This window comes from Lissotriton helveticus, chromosome 3_1 (genome assembly GCF_964261635.1).
Source record: "Lissotriton helveticus chromosome 3_1, aLisHel1.1, whole genome shotgun sequence".
NCBI classification, from domain to species: Eukaryota; Metazoa; Chordata; class Amphibia; order Caudata; family Salamandridae; genus Lissotriton; species Lissotriton helveticus.
In genome coordinates this window covers 1794130119-1794147048 of record NC_136061.1, presented here as the reverse complement: position 1 = coordinate 1794147048, position 16930 = coordinate 1794130119, and the positions used below count along the sequence as shown (strand labels likewise).

The following is a 16930-nucleotide window of genomic DNA, read 5'->3' as shown; positions in this document are numbered from 1 at the left end:
AGCAAGTTGCTGTACTGGTGTGGCCATCCTACAATGCTGAAACTCGGCGTGGGGCGCTCCATTAGCCTGTGAGATGGCGTCAGTAGCGGACCGATGTGCGAATGGGGCCAAAGGCAGCGCAACAATATTTTCTGAATAGAAGACACCACAAGGCGCTGAGATGCCAAGATCCGGATGGCACCGAGGTGGTGTCTAGTAAGGTGCACTGGTGTGGCCATCCTACAATGCTGAAAGTCGGCGTGGGGCGCCCCGTTGGCCTGTGAGATGGCGGCAGTAGCGGACCAATGTGCGAATGGGGCCAAAGGCAGCGCAACAATATTTTTGGAATAGAAGAGACCACAAGGCGCTGAGATTCGGTTAGCACCGAGGTGGTGTCTAGCAAGCTATGCAGCTGAGTTGCGTGCGCACTTGCGGCGAATAGGTCGAAGGCAGCATAACAATGTTTTCTGAATAGAAGACACCACAAGGCGCTGAGATTCGGTTACCACCGAGGTGATGTCTAGCAAGTTGCCGCACTGGTGTGGCCATCCTACAATACTGCTCCGAATAACGGCGTGGGGTGCCCGAAAGGGGGGGGGAGGCGGCGTGAACGGGCCTTCCTAGGTGGAGGCTCGTCTGCTGTAGTGGGGCGCCCCTTTACCGTTTCAGTTGCCATTCAGCTGAGTTTCGGCTGCTCTTGATGCTACAGCGACAGGCGGCTGCAACAGGACTCTCAAAATGGCGGCCTGTTCTTTGGATTTGGGCCTGGTCCACTAAAATGGCCCTGGGACACCTTAGAACTCGGACGCTCGATTTTTTTTTCCTTTCCTGTACATGTAAAAAAAGGTAAATGCCCGGTACGTTACACGCTTCATCTGCCACGATGAACTCTCCAGAGGAACCGAAAAAAAATATAGTTATGGTAACTATACCATGCATCGTCATATGGAGAGGTGGCACCAATTAATTATAGTGCTGCATAAAAGAGAGATTTGGAGGAGAACCCCTGACCTGCTAGTACATTCATCAAAGAAGTGGCACTGAGAGCTTCAGAGGCAAGGGAAACGGTCCCAAATATTTAGAAGAACTTTGGAAAGATTAAAATGACATGTTTAGATTGTGGCAAATTAATTTCATGTGGACAGATGAGTGTTACTCTAATAAATACAGCATATGAACATCATCATAGTCGATGGTTGGTAGAGACATTTTGACTATATCCTGGACCTGCCCGTCCTCGCCCAAAATGGCGCCGGAATAAATGGGACTCGTAACTCCTTGTTGTGTACTGGTTGCAGAACCTTGAAATCACGAGATACGTATGCAGTTTTGAAGCACATGGCGGGCGGGGACGAGAATTGATTGAATATTTCGACATCCCTATTGATATTAAGTTCTGATGTGTTATTGATTACTGTACTATTGAAAGGTCGAATTAACGTCACCCATGGTACTTGCCCGCAAATGTATATCTAGATAATTTTATTGTAACTGGCCCTGTCGTATTTTATTTATAAAATGTACGTCCACCGATTCCGTAACTGTTAGACACCTTAGTTCTTGCAACCTAATGGCCCGCCCGTTACGTTCCTCTACAGTGTAAATGTCTACTCATCATATACGATTACAGTTTGCTCCGTGGCCGGCCCACGTGGTTATAGGCTCGTATTTGTATAATGAAATTTTCACAATAAAGGTTTTTAAAAGAAAACATGGTAGTAGTATATACATTGGTAAAGTTTTTAATAATAGTCACTGTTTTAGAATCATTAAAAGGCAAGTGAAATAAAGCAGACCAATTACATGAAGGGTAAAAGGTATAATACGAAGGAACGCAGTAAAGATAAATGGTCAAGGGCTGTTGTGTTTTCTACTCCTGCAACATAAAGTGATCGATAAGAATCTCATATTCAGGCGTATCGGCGACTAAGACAGCAGGTCGACCCTCTTTTGCTCAACGGCTCCGTCATGGGACGAAGAAACGCTCTTTTTCTCGAAAAAAGAATATATTTTACTTGCAGGACAGTTGTAAATTTTCCGGGAAAGTACGTTAGCCTGGAACATTATAACATATATTTAAGAAAAAATAATGTTCGGAAGTAATAAAAAGCGTAATTTTTAGGTCATATGACCAAGCCTTTCATCATTAGAATAAGAAAAGTAAAATGAACCAATGAAAAGTTTTATTAACAAGTCACATGACTTGTTATGCTTACGTTACGCGCTGCGTGCCCCGGATGACTTCCGGATGCGCTAACGCGGCGCGTCATATGACGCATTACGCGACAACGCAGGTCCAGAATATAGTCAAAATGTCTCCACCAACCAGCGGTCGGAACACAACCCCTTTCAGCAGGCTAAATAGTTCTGTTAAATGACAACAGAAGGGACAGGCAACAAGAACCATCAGTCAAAGAGGGGAGGGCTAGTTCTTCTCTACCGGGTTACATTGGGGCGCTACCGGAACTGATCGAATTGGTAGTCTACAGTGTTTCTGGATGTTTCAGACTGAAGCTGGGGTTAGCATGAGAGCAGCACCATTTCGTAGCTCCGTCGTGGCCATTCCGCAACCAATCATGGCAGCCGCTCTTTATCGTTATTTTGGGCGGGGTGGGTGGCGGAGCCGAGCTGTTTTGCAGCCATCATTGTGTGGAGTTCAGTTCATCTCACTAATTTTGTATTTGTCATGAGGGGTTGTTCCTAATGTTTCTATTTTAGCGAGGTCAAAAAGAGATCCCATTAGTGGCCTACTGATTTTGCTCGATTCCTTTTTTTTTTTTTTTACACGATTTTTCGTTATCTGCAAAGACTAAACAGAGTATTGCGACTCTGTGTTTGTTTGTAAATAGAGAATGAACCAAAGAGAACCAATTCTAAAACAGTAAATACTTGGATAACAATCAATCAAATGGAGAGAGAAGCAGGCACGACGTATTACAACGGGGGCAAAGGCCTGCGTTAACTACCCTTCACTATGTGCAAAGAGAGAGTACTCCTAATAGAAATGGGGGGGGGGCACCATTCAAAGCAGATCAGTGTGCATAAACACGAAAATGTTTTCACTTACCACGTACTTGACATTCGACAGCTTATGATACTTGCTATTAAAAAACCATTGAAATTCACTGAAAAAACCATAGGTTATAGACCATATATAGTTAGGAATTAGCATTTACAAAACCTTGAAAATTCACTGAAAAAACCATAGGTTACAGACCATATATAGTTAGGAATTAGCATTTAAAAAACCTTATTTTACTCACACAAAACCATTGAAATTCCATATATAGTTAGTTGCACTAACTATATATCGCGCACCCGCAATCCACTGCTGATGATGTCACATATTACATCATTCATGACATGGTCAGTGACATCACTGATGACATCTCAAATGACATCACTGATGACATCACTGTTGACATCTCAAATGACATCACTGATAACATCTCAAATGACATCACTGATGACATCTCAAATGACATCACTGATGACATCACTGATGACATCTCATTTGACATCAATGACCACATCACTGATGATATCATTCATGTGACAATACAATGCATCTCCTCACACTTTAATATAACCTCTGTTACACCCAGTGTTAAATACAGAGTATAATTTTTGAAACCATTGACACACCAATACTAGTTACTACATACGCACTCAGTGATTCCTATGTTTACACACACATTCACTCATTTACCCATACAATCATTCATACATACAATCACTCATCTTTACAACACTATCATATGCACTCATACACCTATACAGACTCTCACACTCTGTCACTCATCCATGGAGTTACTCACACACCTAGTCAGTCCTGTAAATAATCAATCACACTTCCATTTTCTAATCTATACAGTTAAACATAGAGCACCTTACATTTTGAAACATATACTAACACATACTTACTCTCTTATACAATCATTGATACAAGTACACATTGATCTGCACAGAGTCACACACCTCCCAGCCAGCCACACACACACTCAGTCTCCCATACAAATACTTGGGCAATCAATCAATAACCCATATAGTTACTCATATAGCTACTGACCAACACATGCAGCAGTTTACAGAACAACAGACATAATGATGCACAAATTAAGACAGTTTAGTCACTAACCCATGCACTCAGTGAGACACATTTAATCACTCACTCATACAGTCAGTCACGCACCTACTAAATCCTTCATCCAGACACTTCTACATCTACTCATTCTTCAATATGTAAAACATATTTAAACTTTTCAGAAACACACAGTCACTGGATGATGTCATCAGTGATGTCATTTGAGATATCATCAGTGATGTCATCAGTGATGTCACTGACCATGTCATGAATGATGTAATATGTGACATCATCAGCAGTGGATTGCGGGTGCGCGATATATAGTTAGTGCAACTAACTATATATGGAATTTCAATGGTTTTGTGTGAGTAAAATAAGGTTTTTTAAATGCTAATTCCTAACTATATATGGTCTATAACCTATGGTTTTTTCAGTGAATATATATATATATATATACACATTCATATATGTATCAACCCCAATTTTTTTCAGAAACCCTGAAATGTTTGCAAATAAATACCATAGTCGTTCATCCCACTTTGAACATTGTTTCAGCTCGAGACTCCAGTGCAGTTCACTGTCTGCCACTTTTCTGGGCAGATCAATATCTTGCGCACATTGCAATATCGAAGGGTGTGGTCAAGGTTGTGACATTTACAATCAATTGCTATTATATTTAAAAAATCAGCCAACCTCATGTCCATTAAAGCTAGGTGGGTTATGAAAGTTTGTTCTAAAAATGTAGTCATGGTTCTGAGACGTTTAGGAAGCTCTGCAGTAACCCTGCTTCCACCCATTAGCCTTGTGTATTCTCCTTTCCCTGCACCCTTTCTCTGATGGACCTTGCTTTCTGGTGTAAACCTCACTTCTCCAGACTTAGGCTGGAGCTTTTAAAATAGGTGTGACCTGTCTGCTTTCCAAAGCTGTAAGATCTCTGTATTCTTTAACTGTTCTGTTTTTTGCATGTAAAATCTATTTTACCCTAATGTTTTATGTCTCAATGTGTGTAATCAGCAAAACTTTTAATTTTTCTAATCTGGCTATTATGAGCAATTTGCCATGATGACATAAGACTGGCAATTGACTTCTAAAGAGCAGGTAGGACAAATGTGAGTAAAATGTAGAAGTGAAGAAAGAGGCAACATACATTTTGAACAAACATTGGTAAAGCTAATAAATATGGTCCTGGCTGCTAGCCTCGTTGCTTTCCCAATGCATGTTTTGTTTGTTTTGTTGTAAAACTGCATTGTTGGGGATCTGCGGGATCCCTGCCAATATAAAAAAAATGTCTAAAAGCAAAAACGTTTGTTTTCATCTTAAAAAAATAACAAATTGACGTCGTTTCTGGCACTGAAGAGAGCTATGTTATCAGCTGATGTGCTCCTTGAAAAAGAGAAGAAAGACACCAGTCAAAGTTAAGTTAGCAATAGCTGAAGTGGGCTATCCTACTGCACCATGCTCTATGTAAGAGGAGCCGGAAGAAAAATATGAATGACACAACAACAGACCAATTAAAGCTCCCTCTGAAACAAACAGCCATCAACAGGGGCTGAACGAAAGTATTGAGGGAAACACACAACACATGAGAGGAGATCTATAATCTGGAGCTTAAAGGGGATTAAGGGAAAGTAATTGACTGAGCACTGGTCCTGGGGACAGATGATGACAGTAAAAGAGCACAGTAGGTTGAGTGATTGCTGTATGTCCTGCAAAACACACGTGTGAATGCTGTTAAACAAGACTGACTCAGCCTTTCAATGTTTTGAGGTCGATGAAAAGAGTACCCTTGATTTTCGTACCAAGAAGAGATAATCGAGTCTTGGGTGAACACTAATTAAGGGGAGCAGGGAGATCGTGAAAAGATTTAAATACATTAAGAGTCTTTATATATACTTTATTTATTAGATATATTTTTAAGAGAACGTGCAAATTCTGCTTGTCTCATCCAGTCCAGCAAACAGCCCATTTGGTACATAAGCCCTACATACATAGAACCAACTTTACTTTTGTGTCTATGGGGGTGACTGTTTTCTGCACCCCTCTGATGGCCCCATTATTATGGATATTCTTTATCTAGAATGAGTTTACGATTCTTTATGGAAGCTTATCTTTATTTCTCTGGCTACCAAATGCTCTTAGAACGTGTCGCTATCGGATAGTTTCAATATGTGGAATGTGCCAGCATCCCTTTGGGAAGGATCTCGGAGAGCGGTGTAATAGAGGTTCAATAAAGAAAAATAACAAAAAGGCAACTTGACAAAATCTAGCAACATAAAAACTGACTAAATTAAGCTCAAAGCAACACTAAACATGCTCCAGAAAATAAAGATGGTATGAGGCGCATCGTTTCGTTGTTTGGTATTTTATCACACAGCGCTGTCCAGGGGACGGTCCTCGTCGGCATGGAAAGCGTTAATAGCACAGATTTATCTTTCAAAGCCGCTTTTTGTAATCATTGTTTTTGGTTCCTGTCCACGCGGCGTCCTGTTGTATAATAAGGTTTAGAGGCGGATAAAAGCTTCTCATCTCTCTGACCCACGAGTTTCCTGCCCTCAGGGAGCTAGAATGGCGGGCAGATAAGCGAATGTACCCAGGGCTGTGTGTCCCTGGATGCCAGGGACAGCGGGCAGCCAATCAAGGCAGCAAACGCACCGCCGCCTGTGCCAGGGTGGATTCTCCCCGTCTGACTCCATCTCTTCCGCCCTGCTGCACAAGCAGGCCAGTCGCAGTGTCCCTCGTACGAGGGGTATTTACTTACTGCGCCACTACCAACATTTCACAGTGCTGGCTTATGTAGACAGGGGAATGAAGAAATTACTTCGTCTGCTAGGATATCATTTACGTGTGTGCCCCTACCCTGTTCACAGCTAGAACACAATGGATAGCTTTTTAAAATCCTTTAGATTTTTGACTCAATTGTTGGGTCAAACAGTTGAAAACATCACTTTTTTTTCGACCTGTTCTCTGTACGTCTTTCTTTTCTCTCCACTATCTGCTATTTGCCACATGGGAGCACATTGGACACTGCCTCAGCTCACCACTTAGATAATGGGTGTACCATGTTATATGTCTGTTGTAGGGCTTTGAAGGACAAGGTCAGCCTACACTGCAATCTTTTACAAGAGAAGGATGGGGAAAGTGAACCCCTTAAGTCCCATGACGCTGCATGAGACTGTGTGCCTGGTGTGAGCGAGACATTGCTTTGGTGTATCTTTTTTTGTGTTACAAACTTTTATATATTACATTTCTAAAAATTGTGGGACATATTTAACAAATAATCAGGCAGCGCATCAAGTCACCTTGCTGCGCTGCGTGATTGGGAAAGGAATGGAATGTGCCATACTTACAATATAACATTCCTGTAATTTCCCACCGTTGGCAAATGTGCTGTCTAGCGCCAACGCAGGCACCCTTGCATCATGGTGCAAGAGTGCTTGCATTGTAAGCAGGATCATTTTTGTGCATTAAGGGACTCCTTCCTGCACAAAACAATCCCCAGAGGCATTTTCCTCTGTTAGTGTGTGCTGCAGGATGCAGCACACATACAAAGAAGTAAGAGGAGAAATAAAGGTATTTCTCCTAGTTACACCTCATTTGGGCAGATGTAGCATTTCAACGTATTTCCAGGTCTATCAGTAATCGTAAATCTGGGAATGCACCAAAATCCATAGAGGCTGCATGGGAACACCCACCCATCACCCATGGAACACCTCCTAACGTAGTGCAGGGATTTGCACTGCATTGCATCACTCAAGATTTATCAGGCCATGTAAGGTGGGCTTGAGTGGCTTGATAAATCAAACTTAAGAGTTGCGTAGCTCTTGCGCCCCGTTGTGTGGTGTAAGCACGGCACTACTCTTCCATAAATATGCTGCTATGTTCCTATATTTGAATGGGTTTGTACCCAATATGAATTATTCTGTACTGCTCTCTCTAACTTATTGAATGTGCGTCCTGTCCCAGAATCATTCATATGGGTTTTTAAACTAAACCCATCTAACTAGCTGTGCAGTCTAGCCTTTCTATAAAGTGGTGTGATCGGATAGCTGTGGACATGTGTGCCTTGTAGTTCTGTCCACCTCATGGCTGGGCTGTGGTAGAAGTTCATCATCACAAAGATTGTGTAGCTCATTCCTAAACAGCAGCAAATGCTTGTTTCATCTCAGGAAAAAGTCTAGTTTCTTAAGTGAGGTATGGTAGATTTCATAGGCACCACCGCAATACGATTTGAGACCAATACAAGAATTGCATTACTATTAGAATTTTAAAAAAAAACTCGAGTCATAATGATAACTGTTATAAAGACTCGGATGATGTATTTCCATAAGTGCATCTATTCATACACATATGAGGTTCAATTTTGTTATTCCATCCTTTGAATACATGTAACATACTTACTACAGCTGGTCTAGTGTTCATACAGCTAATTTGCCAAACTTTGTTGGAAGATGCCAAAGGCCTAGTTATCCTGCCATATTTCTTAAGACTGAGAATATAAAATCAGGCCGGCAGGCATCAATGTAATCTGCCATTTTTAATCTAGAGAGCCGACTGAGAAGATAGGAGAAGCCCTTGAACCCTAGAGCTTGTAAACATGGGACTATATGAGTTTCCTGAGTATAGGAGGGTTTCCGGAGTACAAGTCTTCAGAAATAGCAAGCTGTAATGCACGAAGAACCAAATGACTGGTAAACTGTAAATGGTATTGTCCTGTACCAACATTAGCCAATTGCGGTGAGGGGGTGACCAGCTAGCATGTCTGTGGCTACCTCAGAAATCAGTCACTATGCCAGGATTTGCTGCATAGGCCAGAGCTTTGTGCCTTGATCAGAGGTTTAAGCTCAGATGTATACGTAGGTGGGCATGGATGGTGCTTAAGTGTAAGGTATGGTGTGTATGTGTCTGGTCTGTGAGTGTCATAGGACCTATGAATATTCCAAGGGTCTGCTCTTGGTGAAAATGAGTGGGCTTAGCCCAGCCATGTTTGGATATCCTAGACCTGTGTAGAGAGTACAGTGATATGCTCAGATCTGCTGCATGAGTATCTTTCTGTTTGCCTCAGTTTTTTCCCTTAAATCAGTTATTTGAGTATAATTCAGGTCGTCGAAACCCAGTGTTTAGCCCCTTTGCTTTAAATCTTCTCTGCCTCCAGGGTGATGCGGCTGCTGGATTGGTTTCCCTTCTCCTCGGGGCCCGATGGGCTGGGTTCATGATCCTGAAGGCTGCTTGACTGGTGTTCGTGGGTGCCTCCGAGCTGATGCTCATGGTCCTGGAGGGCTGCTAGCTTGGTGAACCATCTTTCGAACACTGTAATAGGAGAAGCCAAGACCCATCAAGGCCAGCAGCATAGCCATGTGATTCACTAGCCGGTCCTTGGGCTCTGACTCCAGCTCCCCAGCCACCTGCATCTGAATCAAGAACAAACAAGTCAATGACTCACAAACCGTTATTCCCCATCCATCATATCCTATCATCCCGGGCCCTACACACATCCTAGTGCATCACCCTTTGAGGCCAACCCACATCATATCTCATTGGCTCGGAGGCTCCTCCTACATACATTCCCATCTCTCCTGGGGTCCATGAGCATCATATTCAGTGGGATGATGCACATTTTATATCACATCAGCACAGATGGTTTCAATGCACAATATTGGAGATCCCCATATGTCATATTCCCTCTTCAACTGTGGCTGCCCATTCATTACATTTCATCAACAACTGTGCTTTCCATACAATCTGTCTTATCATGTTATGGTAATCCTAATACATTATATGTCATGAGTGTCTAAGCTCCCCAAAACAATACATTCCACCACTCCTTTGGTTCCCAGTGCCTCACGTGCCCTCAACAGTACTAGAGCTCTCACGACATCTCATTTTATCACCACTATAGTCACTACACAATACATTCCATCCCCACTGGGGCAGCCTTTAACTTCTAGAATACCTATACTCAGTGACAGATAATAGAGAGTATCCTTTTATTTTAATTGGAATGCCAAGAAGCTAGGCAGAGTCCTTCAGTTTGGCACACTGAAGTGTGAAGAGATTGCTTTCTCTTTTCCATGATTAGCTGGCTTAGTTTATATGTGTTTGAATCATGTGACCAGTGTGAAACAAAACAGATGCTAATGGGGCACAGAAACAACGCCATCACCAGCAACCCCACTAAATCCCACAATTAGACTAAAAAGGGAAGAGAACATGGAATAACAATTCCCTTTTAGAAATTAGGAGAAAGCTGATTTGCCGGTAACAAATTTCCTGTCCCCAAGACTACAGGAGTAACTTGCACAAGCAATTCAGATACTGACCGTGTCATGTGTTTCCTGCTTGGGGTGTTGTAGTTAGCGCTATGTTAGCCTAAGTGTGCACGTTGCAGGCCGCATTTTCATTTGTACACATTACTATATGAACACATTTGCTTTGTGCTACATTATACTTTCACACGGAACTTGCATATGTTTTCACGTTCTGTTCATTTCCTGGGATTTAGTCTGAACTCGCTAGACAAGGTCAAGCAACAATGCCCCTTGTTATTCTCTCTGGACAGACACAGGCACCTAGACATAACACGAGAACACAGTTGCGGTTTGTGAGCACACACGTTTTGTCCCATAACTGAGCACAAGAGTTGAAAAACACACTGAGCGAGAGTGCTGAGACCAGTTTGCTACATCAGCTGAGATGTAGAATGTTCATCTATCTGTGTATGCTATCGAACAGTATCCGCCACTAATCCCCAGAGATTAGTGATATATAACCATTTCGCTTCAGTAGAAGGGAGGGGGATTTAGGAAATTCAGTCTTCCAATTTGACAGGGTTTTTTTATGATAAACGGTTTATTAACCATGCTAACAGTATTTTTAGTATGAATTTGTTTTCTAATTGTGGCATGAATATTACATTTTAAGACACAATAGTTTGAATAAATATTCCAAATTCCCATTGAGACTCTTGTTTATTTTATTGTGGACACTACAAGTGAGAAAGCGAAAGGGTGTGTCCTGTTACCACGATCCCTAAGAGGGTTGAGAGGGTTCTGTACTGGGGTGACGTCACTTGCTTCTTAGGTTAGGAGGGCAAGTGAGGCACTATAGCTAGACAGAATCTGGTTCATAGGTACTGAGGTAGTAAGGTGACTTAGTCCCTATATGCCGATGTCCTAAGGTCCCAAGCATAGTTCTGTTCTTGAGCAGAATCTCTGCAACAACATTTCCTTTTTCACATGTGAAGGAGAGAGGTAAATGTGAAAGCCCCTTAGCCTGTTCACCTAGGGTTGAGCAGCCTAGAGACTGTTAAGTTATACCTCTATCCACCAAAGGCTCCTGGAAAGTCCATATTCAAAATCTTCACCTTAGATTTATACCGAAACCGTCTTCTTCTTCACGTTTCATTTTGACTTTAGTCTGCTTTTCTATTCTCCTGCCACTTTTCACCCTATCATCGCTCTGACCGGTTTTTCTTGCTACTCTAATATCAAAGCTGCCCTGCTGGCTTTGCCACACCATCTTGCACCAGACACATTCTGTGACTTGGTCCTGATTTGGTGCAGCAAACTCAGTCTTGTCACCCACCCACACTCGTCCATTTTCAATTCATTCTCTTGAGCACCAGTTGTGAGTACTGCATCTCACGCTATCAACAAGCCCAACACCAAACCCCTCTCTCTACTGTTCTGCTGCCTCAGTAGGCCATATGTCACGAGATACAACTGCATAACCTTGGTTTGTCCCCTGCTATTTGTGGAAAAACAGTTAACACCTGTGAGTGTTTAATTTGGCAACATCTATTATTATTTTTCCTGCATTGTTACCACGGTGCTTGGTGCAGAGACAGGTGTTGGCATCTCTCTTTCAGGTAAGGGGGCCAAAGTCCTTCCCAATCTCTGTCCCCCCTCTCTCTCTGGATAATCTGCACTCAATGGGTGAGGCAAACACCACTTTTCAGTCACAAGCTAGAGAGGATCCCTATTTCCTCACCTCCACCATTTCCTCAGTTTTTACGCTGCATTTGAGTCACCCAGCAATCTTTAGGGATGTCACCCCAAGAGGATGACAATGGGGTGCAAATGCTATTTTATTACATCTCGGAAGAGTGCCATTCCCCTTCTGCAGACCTTTACAGTCTTTCACCTCTATGTTTCAAATAACTGCTTTTAGTGCATTTAACACCAAGAAAAGTTCATGGTGACCACTAAGACACTGTCTGTCATACATATGAGGAGCAGAATAACCAAGAAAGTAAAGAGTGGGTTTGTCGTTCTTCTCGGACACCGTTGGATGGATAGCTCGGACTCCGCAGACAGGGAGCTGTTACCTGTAGGACACTGACATACATGGCTCACATTAGATCATCTTAGGGTGGAAGTCTCAGACCAGCTATAGAAAAATACAACTAATGGAATTTAGGGAGCTCTAACTTCTGTAGGAATCTGTCGCTTGTGTTCTTTCAAAATCATTCTTTTTTAGGCTACTGCCAGGGCTTTGGAGGTTTAAGTAGGAGGTTTTATGGAGTGCTTACTCTCTGCCTTGTGGCTGTTAAGAGCTATACAATGGCACATATAGGGATCAACATTCAATTTAGCTCCTAAGACGGAGGTGTTGATGGTGTTGATTTAAATCTGCATGCATTGCTCATTGCACATAGACTCTAGGCACATGTGGGCAGGCTGTCGTACCTGTAGCAAGCGAAAGTAAGCTGGAGTCATGCGGCCCAGGCGGATGACCATATTTCGAAGATGGGAGTCTTCCTTCTGGTTTGTGAGAGACAATCGTGAAGCTGTGCTCTTCTGCAACAAACCTGGAGAAAGTGAGGAAAACATACCATGAGGAACACAAAGCGAGAGTGACTTGGTCAAACAGCCAAAAAGGAATGAAGTGTAAGCAGACGCAACATTGAAGGCGAGAACCCTGAGGGGAAGGCAAGAGGGGAGAAGGTGAGTGAGGAAGAACGTGATTTGAAGCAAGGGTAATTACAAGGAATGGAAAAAGAGTTCAGTATGCAGAGTGAGAGTAAGAGTGGCAGATTATTAAGAAGGAAGCGGTTTAGAGACAGTAAGTGATGGTGTGAGGGAAGAAAACAGTGAAAAGTGAGGAAAGGAGGACTGTTGGAGGAGAAAGCCAGGAGAACAAGAGGGTAATCAGGAAGAAAGCAGCTAAACAGGGGAGAGACCAAAAGGAGTATACGAAGTTGTCATGGTGTAGCAGAAAGGACGTAGAACAGAGCAGGGTTTCCAGATTTAGGTCGTACCCACTTAACCTAAATGATGCACTGAGCCACAAGGCAGCTGCGATGTGGTGTAACCAATATAAAGAGTAACTCAGGAAGACCACTGTGTATTGCGGCTCTGATTCCACAGTAACCAAAACCGAGGGGGACGTAGACGCAAAGTGACCTAGATCAGGAGTTCTAAAACTACAATTGTCCCCAGTCTGAAATCATATAGATTGCAAAGTCACCAAGATCTGGAACAGCCCTAGTATGGAAGGCGTTAAACCATGAGTGACCCAAATACGAAAAGGATGGCGTTAAACCACGAGTGACCCAAATACAAAATGGTCCACACAAAACGTGTCCAGAATAACCAGCGACATATAAAAAGTGACCCGAGTGCAAATATAGCGAAATGGAGAGCAGACCTGACCCGGTAAGTAACATCTGGAGTGACTTACTGGTATGTATTTAATTTCACTTGTTTGAAATGGCTTAGTTTGTCTGCTTGGAATAAGCACTAGGCAGCACTGCTGTGGCATCAATTGCTGAGCTGGCGGCTTTGCATTAAGTGCGTCTGTCTGTCAAGGCAGAAAAGACTATCTGTTATTGGTCTTCCCCTGGCATGCCTTCTGAGCACCTCTGCTCTGTATCTCACATGCACCCACTACAGAAGGCCTGACTTTCAAGAGCATCTCTCCGAGAAATGGTTCCAATCTAGTAGTGATGAAATAAATCTGCGAAGATGGACGACCACCTCATGCTGGAAATGTCTGTCAGGATGATGACCGAGCCCCTCCCGCCTGGAGTCTTCATGTTGCTGAACAAACACCACCTATTGCAGCTTTATTAAGTTTATTTCTGAAGCAATGGATGAGCACGTCCGGCTGAAGTCTTATATTGGAGGCAATGGAGGGGCACTTACCAGTGGAGTCGTGCATTGTAGCCATTGAGATTCACCACCTATTGTTCATTATATCACAACGTGATGAAAGAGCACCTCATACTCCAGCCTTGGATTGGAGGCAATGGATATGCACCTCAACGGAAGCCTCATATCAATAGGTTATAAATGAGGGCAGTGGACAAGCATATCTTTCTGCAGCCTCAAATTAGAGTGATGGATGAGCACCTTTTAAGGGGGTCCAATGTTGGGGATAATGGTCATGCACCTCATCAAAACATTTCATGAGTTTCTAGGGATAAGCAACTTTGGACAGAGCCTTACATCAAAAGCAAAGAATAAGCTCCTCTCGATTAAGCCATATACAAGTGCCAATGGAAGAGCACCTCTGGACGGAGTCATATCAGAGACAAAGCATAAGTTCCTGTCAATGAAGAAATGCACCTGTTACAATGAATGAGCACTTCGAGGTAGAGTATTATATCAAGGGCAAAAAATACGCTAATCTCAATAAAGCCATAAATCAGTGGCAATGGGAGGGCACCTTCTAATGGAACCTCATATTAGGGTGATGATCAATCACCTTTTTCTGGGGCTTTACATTGGTGACAATAAACGAGCACCTCTCATTGCAGAATTATAACGGAGGCAATTCAGGGGCAAGCTTAACGGAGCTCCATACCCGAGATGATTAAGCTTCTCCTCTAACCTTATCAGAAGCCGAGGGATGAACCACTGCTCTCGTTGCCTTATATCAGAAGTCGCCAGATGAGCACCCCTCGCTGTAGCCTTATATGAAGAGTGATCGGTGAGCACCACCAGTAGAGTCTTACATTAGAGTTGATGGATGTAGACTTTTCTCTGACGCGTTCCATCTGTGGCAATAGACGAGTACCTCCTTCATATTGCAGGTCAAAGGACGAGGAGCCCAAACTCAACCTCTTTATTGGATTTTGAAGTGTTGAACCTGCACAGGGATTCCCTGCTGGTGTCTAATCCTGGGACCTGGACATACATCTCCCATTGAACACCTATATTAGAGATCAATGGTTGAGCACCTCCCACTGCACCTAGATGTGAAGTGAGATCGATGAACACCTTCAACTGGAGTCTTATATAAGAGGTCGATGAATGAACACCTCTCACTGAATCCTTATATCAGAGATCGACCGACAAGTACCTCTTTGAAACATTTTCAACAGACGAGCACATCTCCCCGAAACACTAGATCTGATGTTATGAACGAGCAGCTCTCACTGTAAACTTATATTGGAGGCGACAGAAGGGCACCTCCGGCTGTATCCTTATATCAGATGCCGGCGATGAGCATTTCCTAAGCCTGCATCACGAGTGGTCCAGTGTTGGATGCAATAATCATTGCACCGGATAAAATCTGATGCTGAGTTGTGCAGAATTTATTGAGTACAATATTTATAATTTATTACAGCTTTTTGGGGAATACTATGAGGCTTACTGCACCAATATCTGCATGCTCAGCTAATTACTGGGTGTCAAACTCAATATGCCAAAATGTAAGTCCATGGGTCAGACTTATCGTACCCGGTAGTGAGTCTCCAATGGGCTCAACCTAGCGCAGTTGTCTTGCGGCTTCTCTGACACTGAGGTCCTGGTCCAACTCGAACTATCCATTCAAATGCACTGGACTGCTTAAATATTTTGTAAGGTCACAGCAGGGCTCTGGTCAGTATCTGAGTGAAATGTGGTGAGAATGAAGGTCAGAAATCTGAAATCTGAAAATCTCTGCACCCTGAACTCGGACACTCCTGCACTCTGCGACTATCAGACAAGATCAAACTCTGTTCTTTTGATTTAATATCAGGGCCCCCTTCTACGACATCAATGCAACAGGGGACCCTCCAACCCAACCGGGACCACGTCCAAAGGCACTCACCTGCACGGAATGCTCCCTGCGACGTCTGCCCTGTCAGCTGCACGGGAAATAGTCTTAAAATACCCCCTCACTGTCCCCACCCCTCACTGCCCCCACCCTCCCGATGATGTGAACCAGCCCAGAGAGCAGCTGTCACAAGAGATCAGTGCAAAGTGCTCCTTCCGTGCGAGAGCAAAAGAATGCTGGAGGGAACGGGGCAGAGGACGAGAGAGAGGAGGGAGCACGAGACGAGGCGGGAGAGACCGGGTGGAGGGAGCAGTGCTCGCAGGGGGGAGGCCAGCCTTTGGAGAGAGACTGAGAGACAGGCTAAGCCGGAGAAACAAAACAAGAGAAAGGAAGGAAAGATGGCAAATGAGAGACGGGGAATGGGGGGAAGAAGGATTGAAAGAGAAAGATGGGAAGAAAAAGAGAATGCAAATGAGGAACAGAAGCGAGTGGGAGGGTAAACGACGAGAGAGGGCAGAGAGTGTATGCGAGAGAGAGGCGGGCAAGTCATTAATGGGGACAGCTGAGCTAAGGCTCCAAGAGCCGACCATCAGCTGAGTCGTCAAAACTGTTGGTGTGCACACTGTGCCATACATGTCCTGCAAAAATAAGATAAACGTTCTTCAAAAATGTAAAATGCGTATTCCTTTAACGCGAGGAAGCGTTTACCTTTAGTCTTAGTATATCAGATTATATTACTGCATCGAGTTTCATTTACCAGAAGTGGTCGTTTCTAAACATGAACTGAGAGGCATTCAGGAACCGATCCCTGCTCACCCTAACAGGGATGCCATAAATCAACCAAGAAACAAGTCTGGTGTTGTGCGCCCTCTATATTTGATGTTTATT

General features: G+C 43.4%; 1 protein-coding gene across 1 annotated transcript; it reads right to left on the bottom strand.

Moving 5' to 3' along the window:
• Window positions 1-5940: 5940 nt before the first annotated feature.
• On the bottom strand, window positions 5941-12864 carry ZNF593OS (ZNF593 opposite strand). Its single transcript, XM_078682675.1, has 2 exons — window positions 12748-12864; window positions 5941-9471 (listed from the first exon to the last, which is right to left on the bottom strand). Exons 1-2 carry the CDS (start codon window positions 12796-12798, stop codon window positions 9325-9327), a joined length of 198 nt encoding a protein of 65 aa, XP_078538801.1. The 5' UTR covers window positions 12799-12864; the 3' UTR covers window positions 5941-9324.
• Window positions 12865-16930: the final 4066 nt, after the last annotated feature.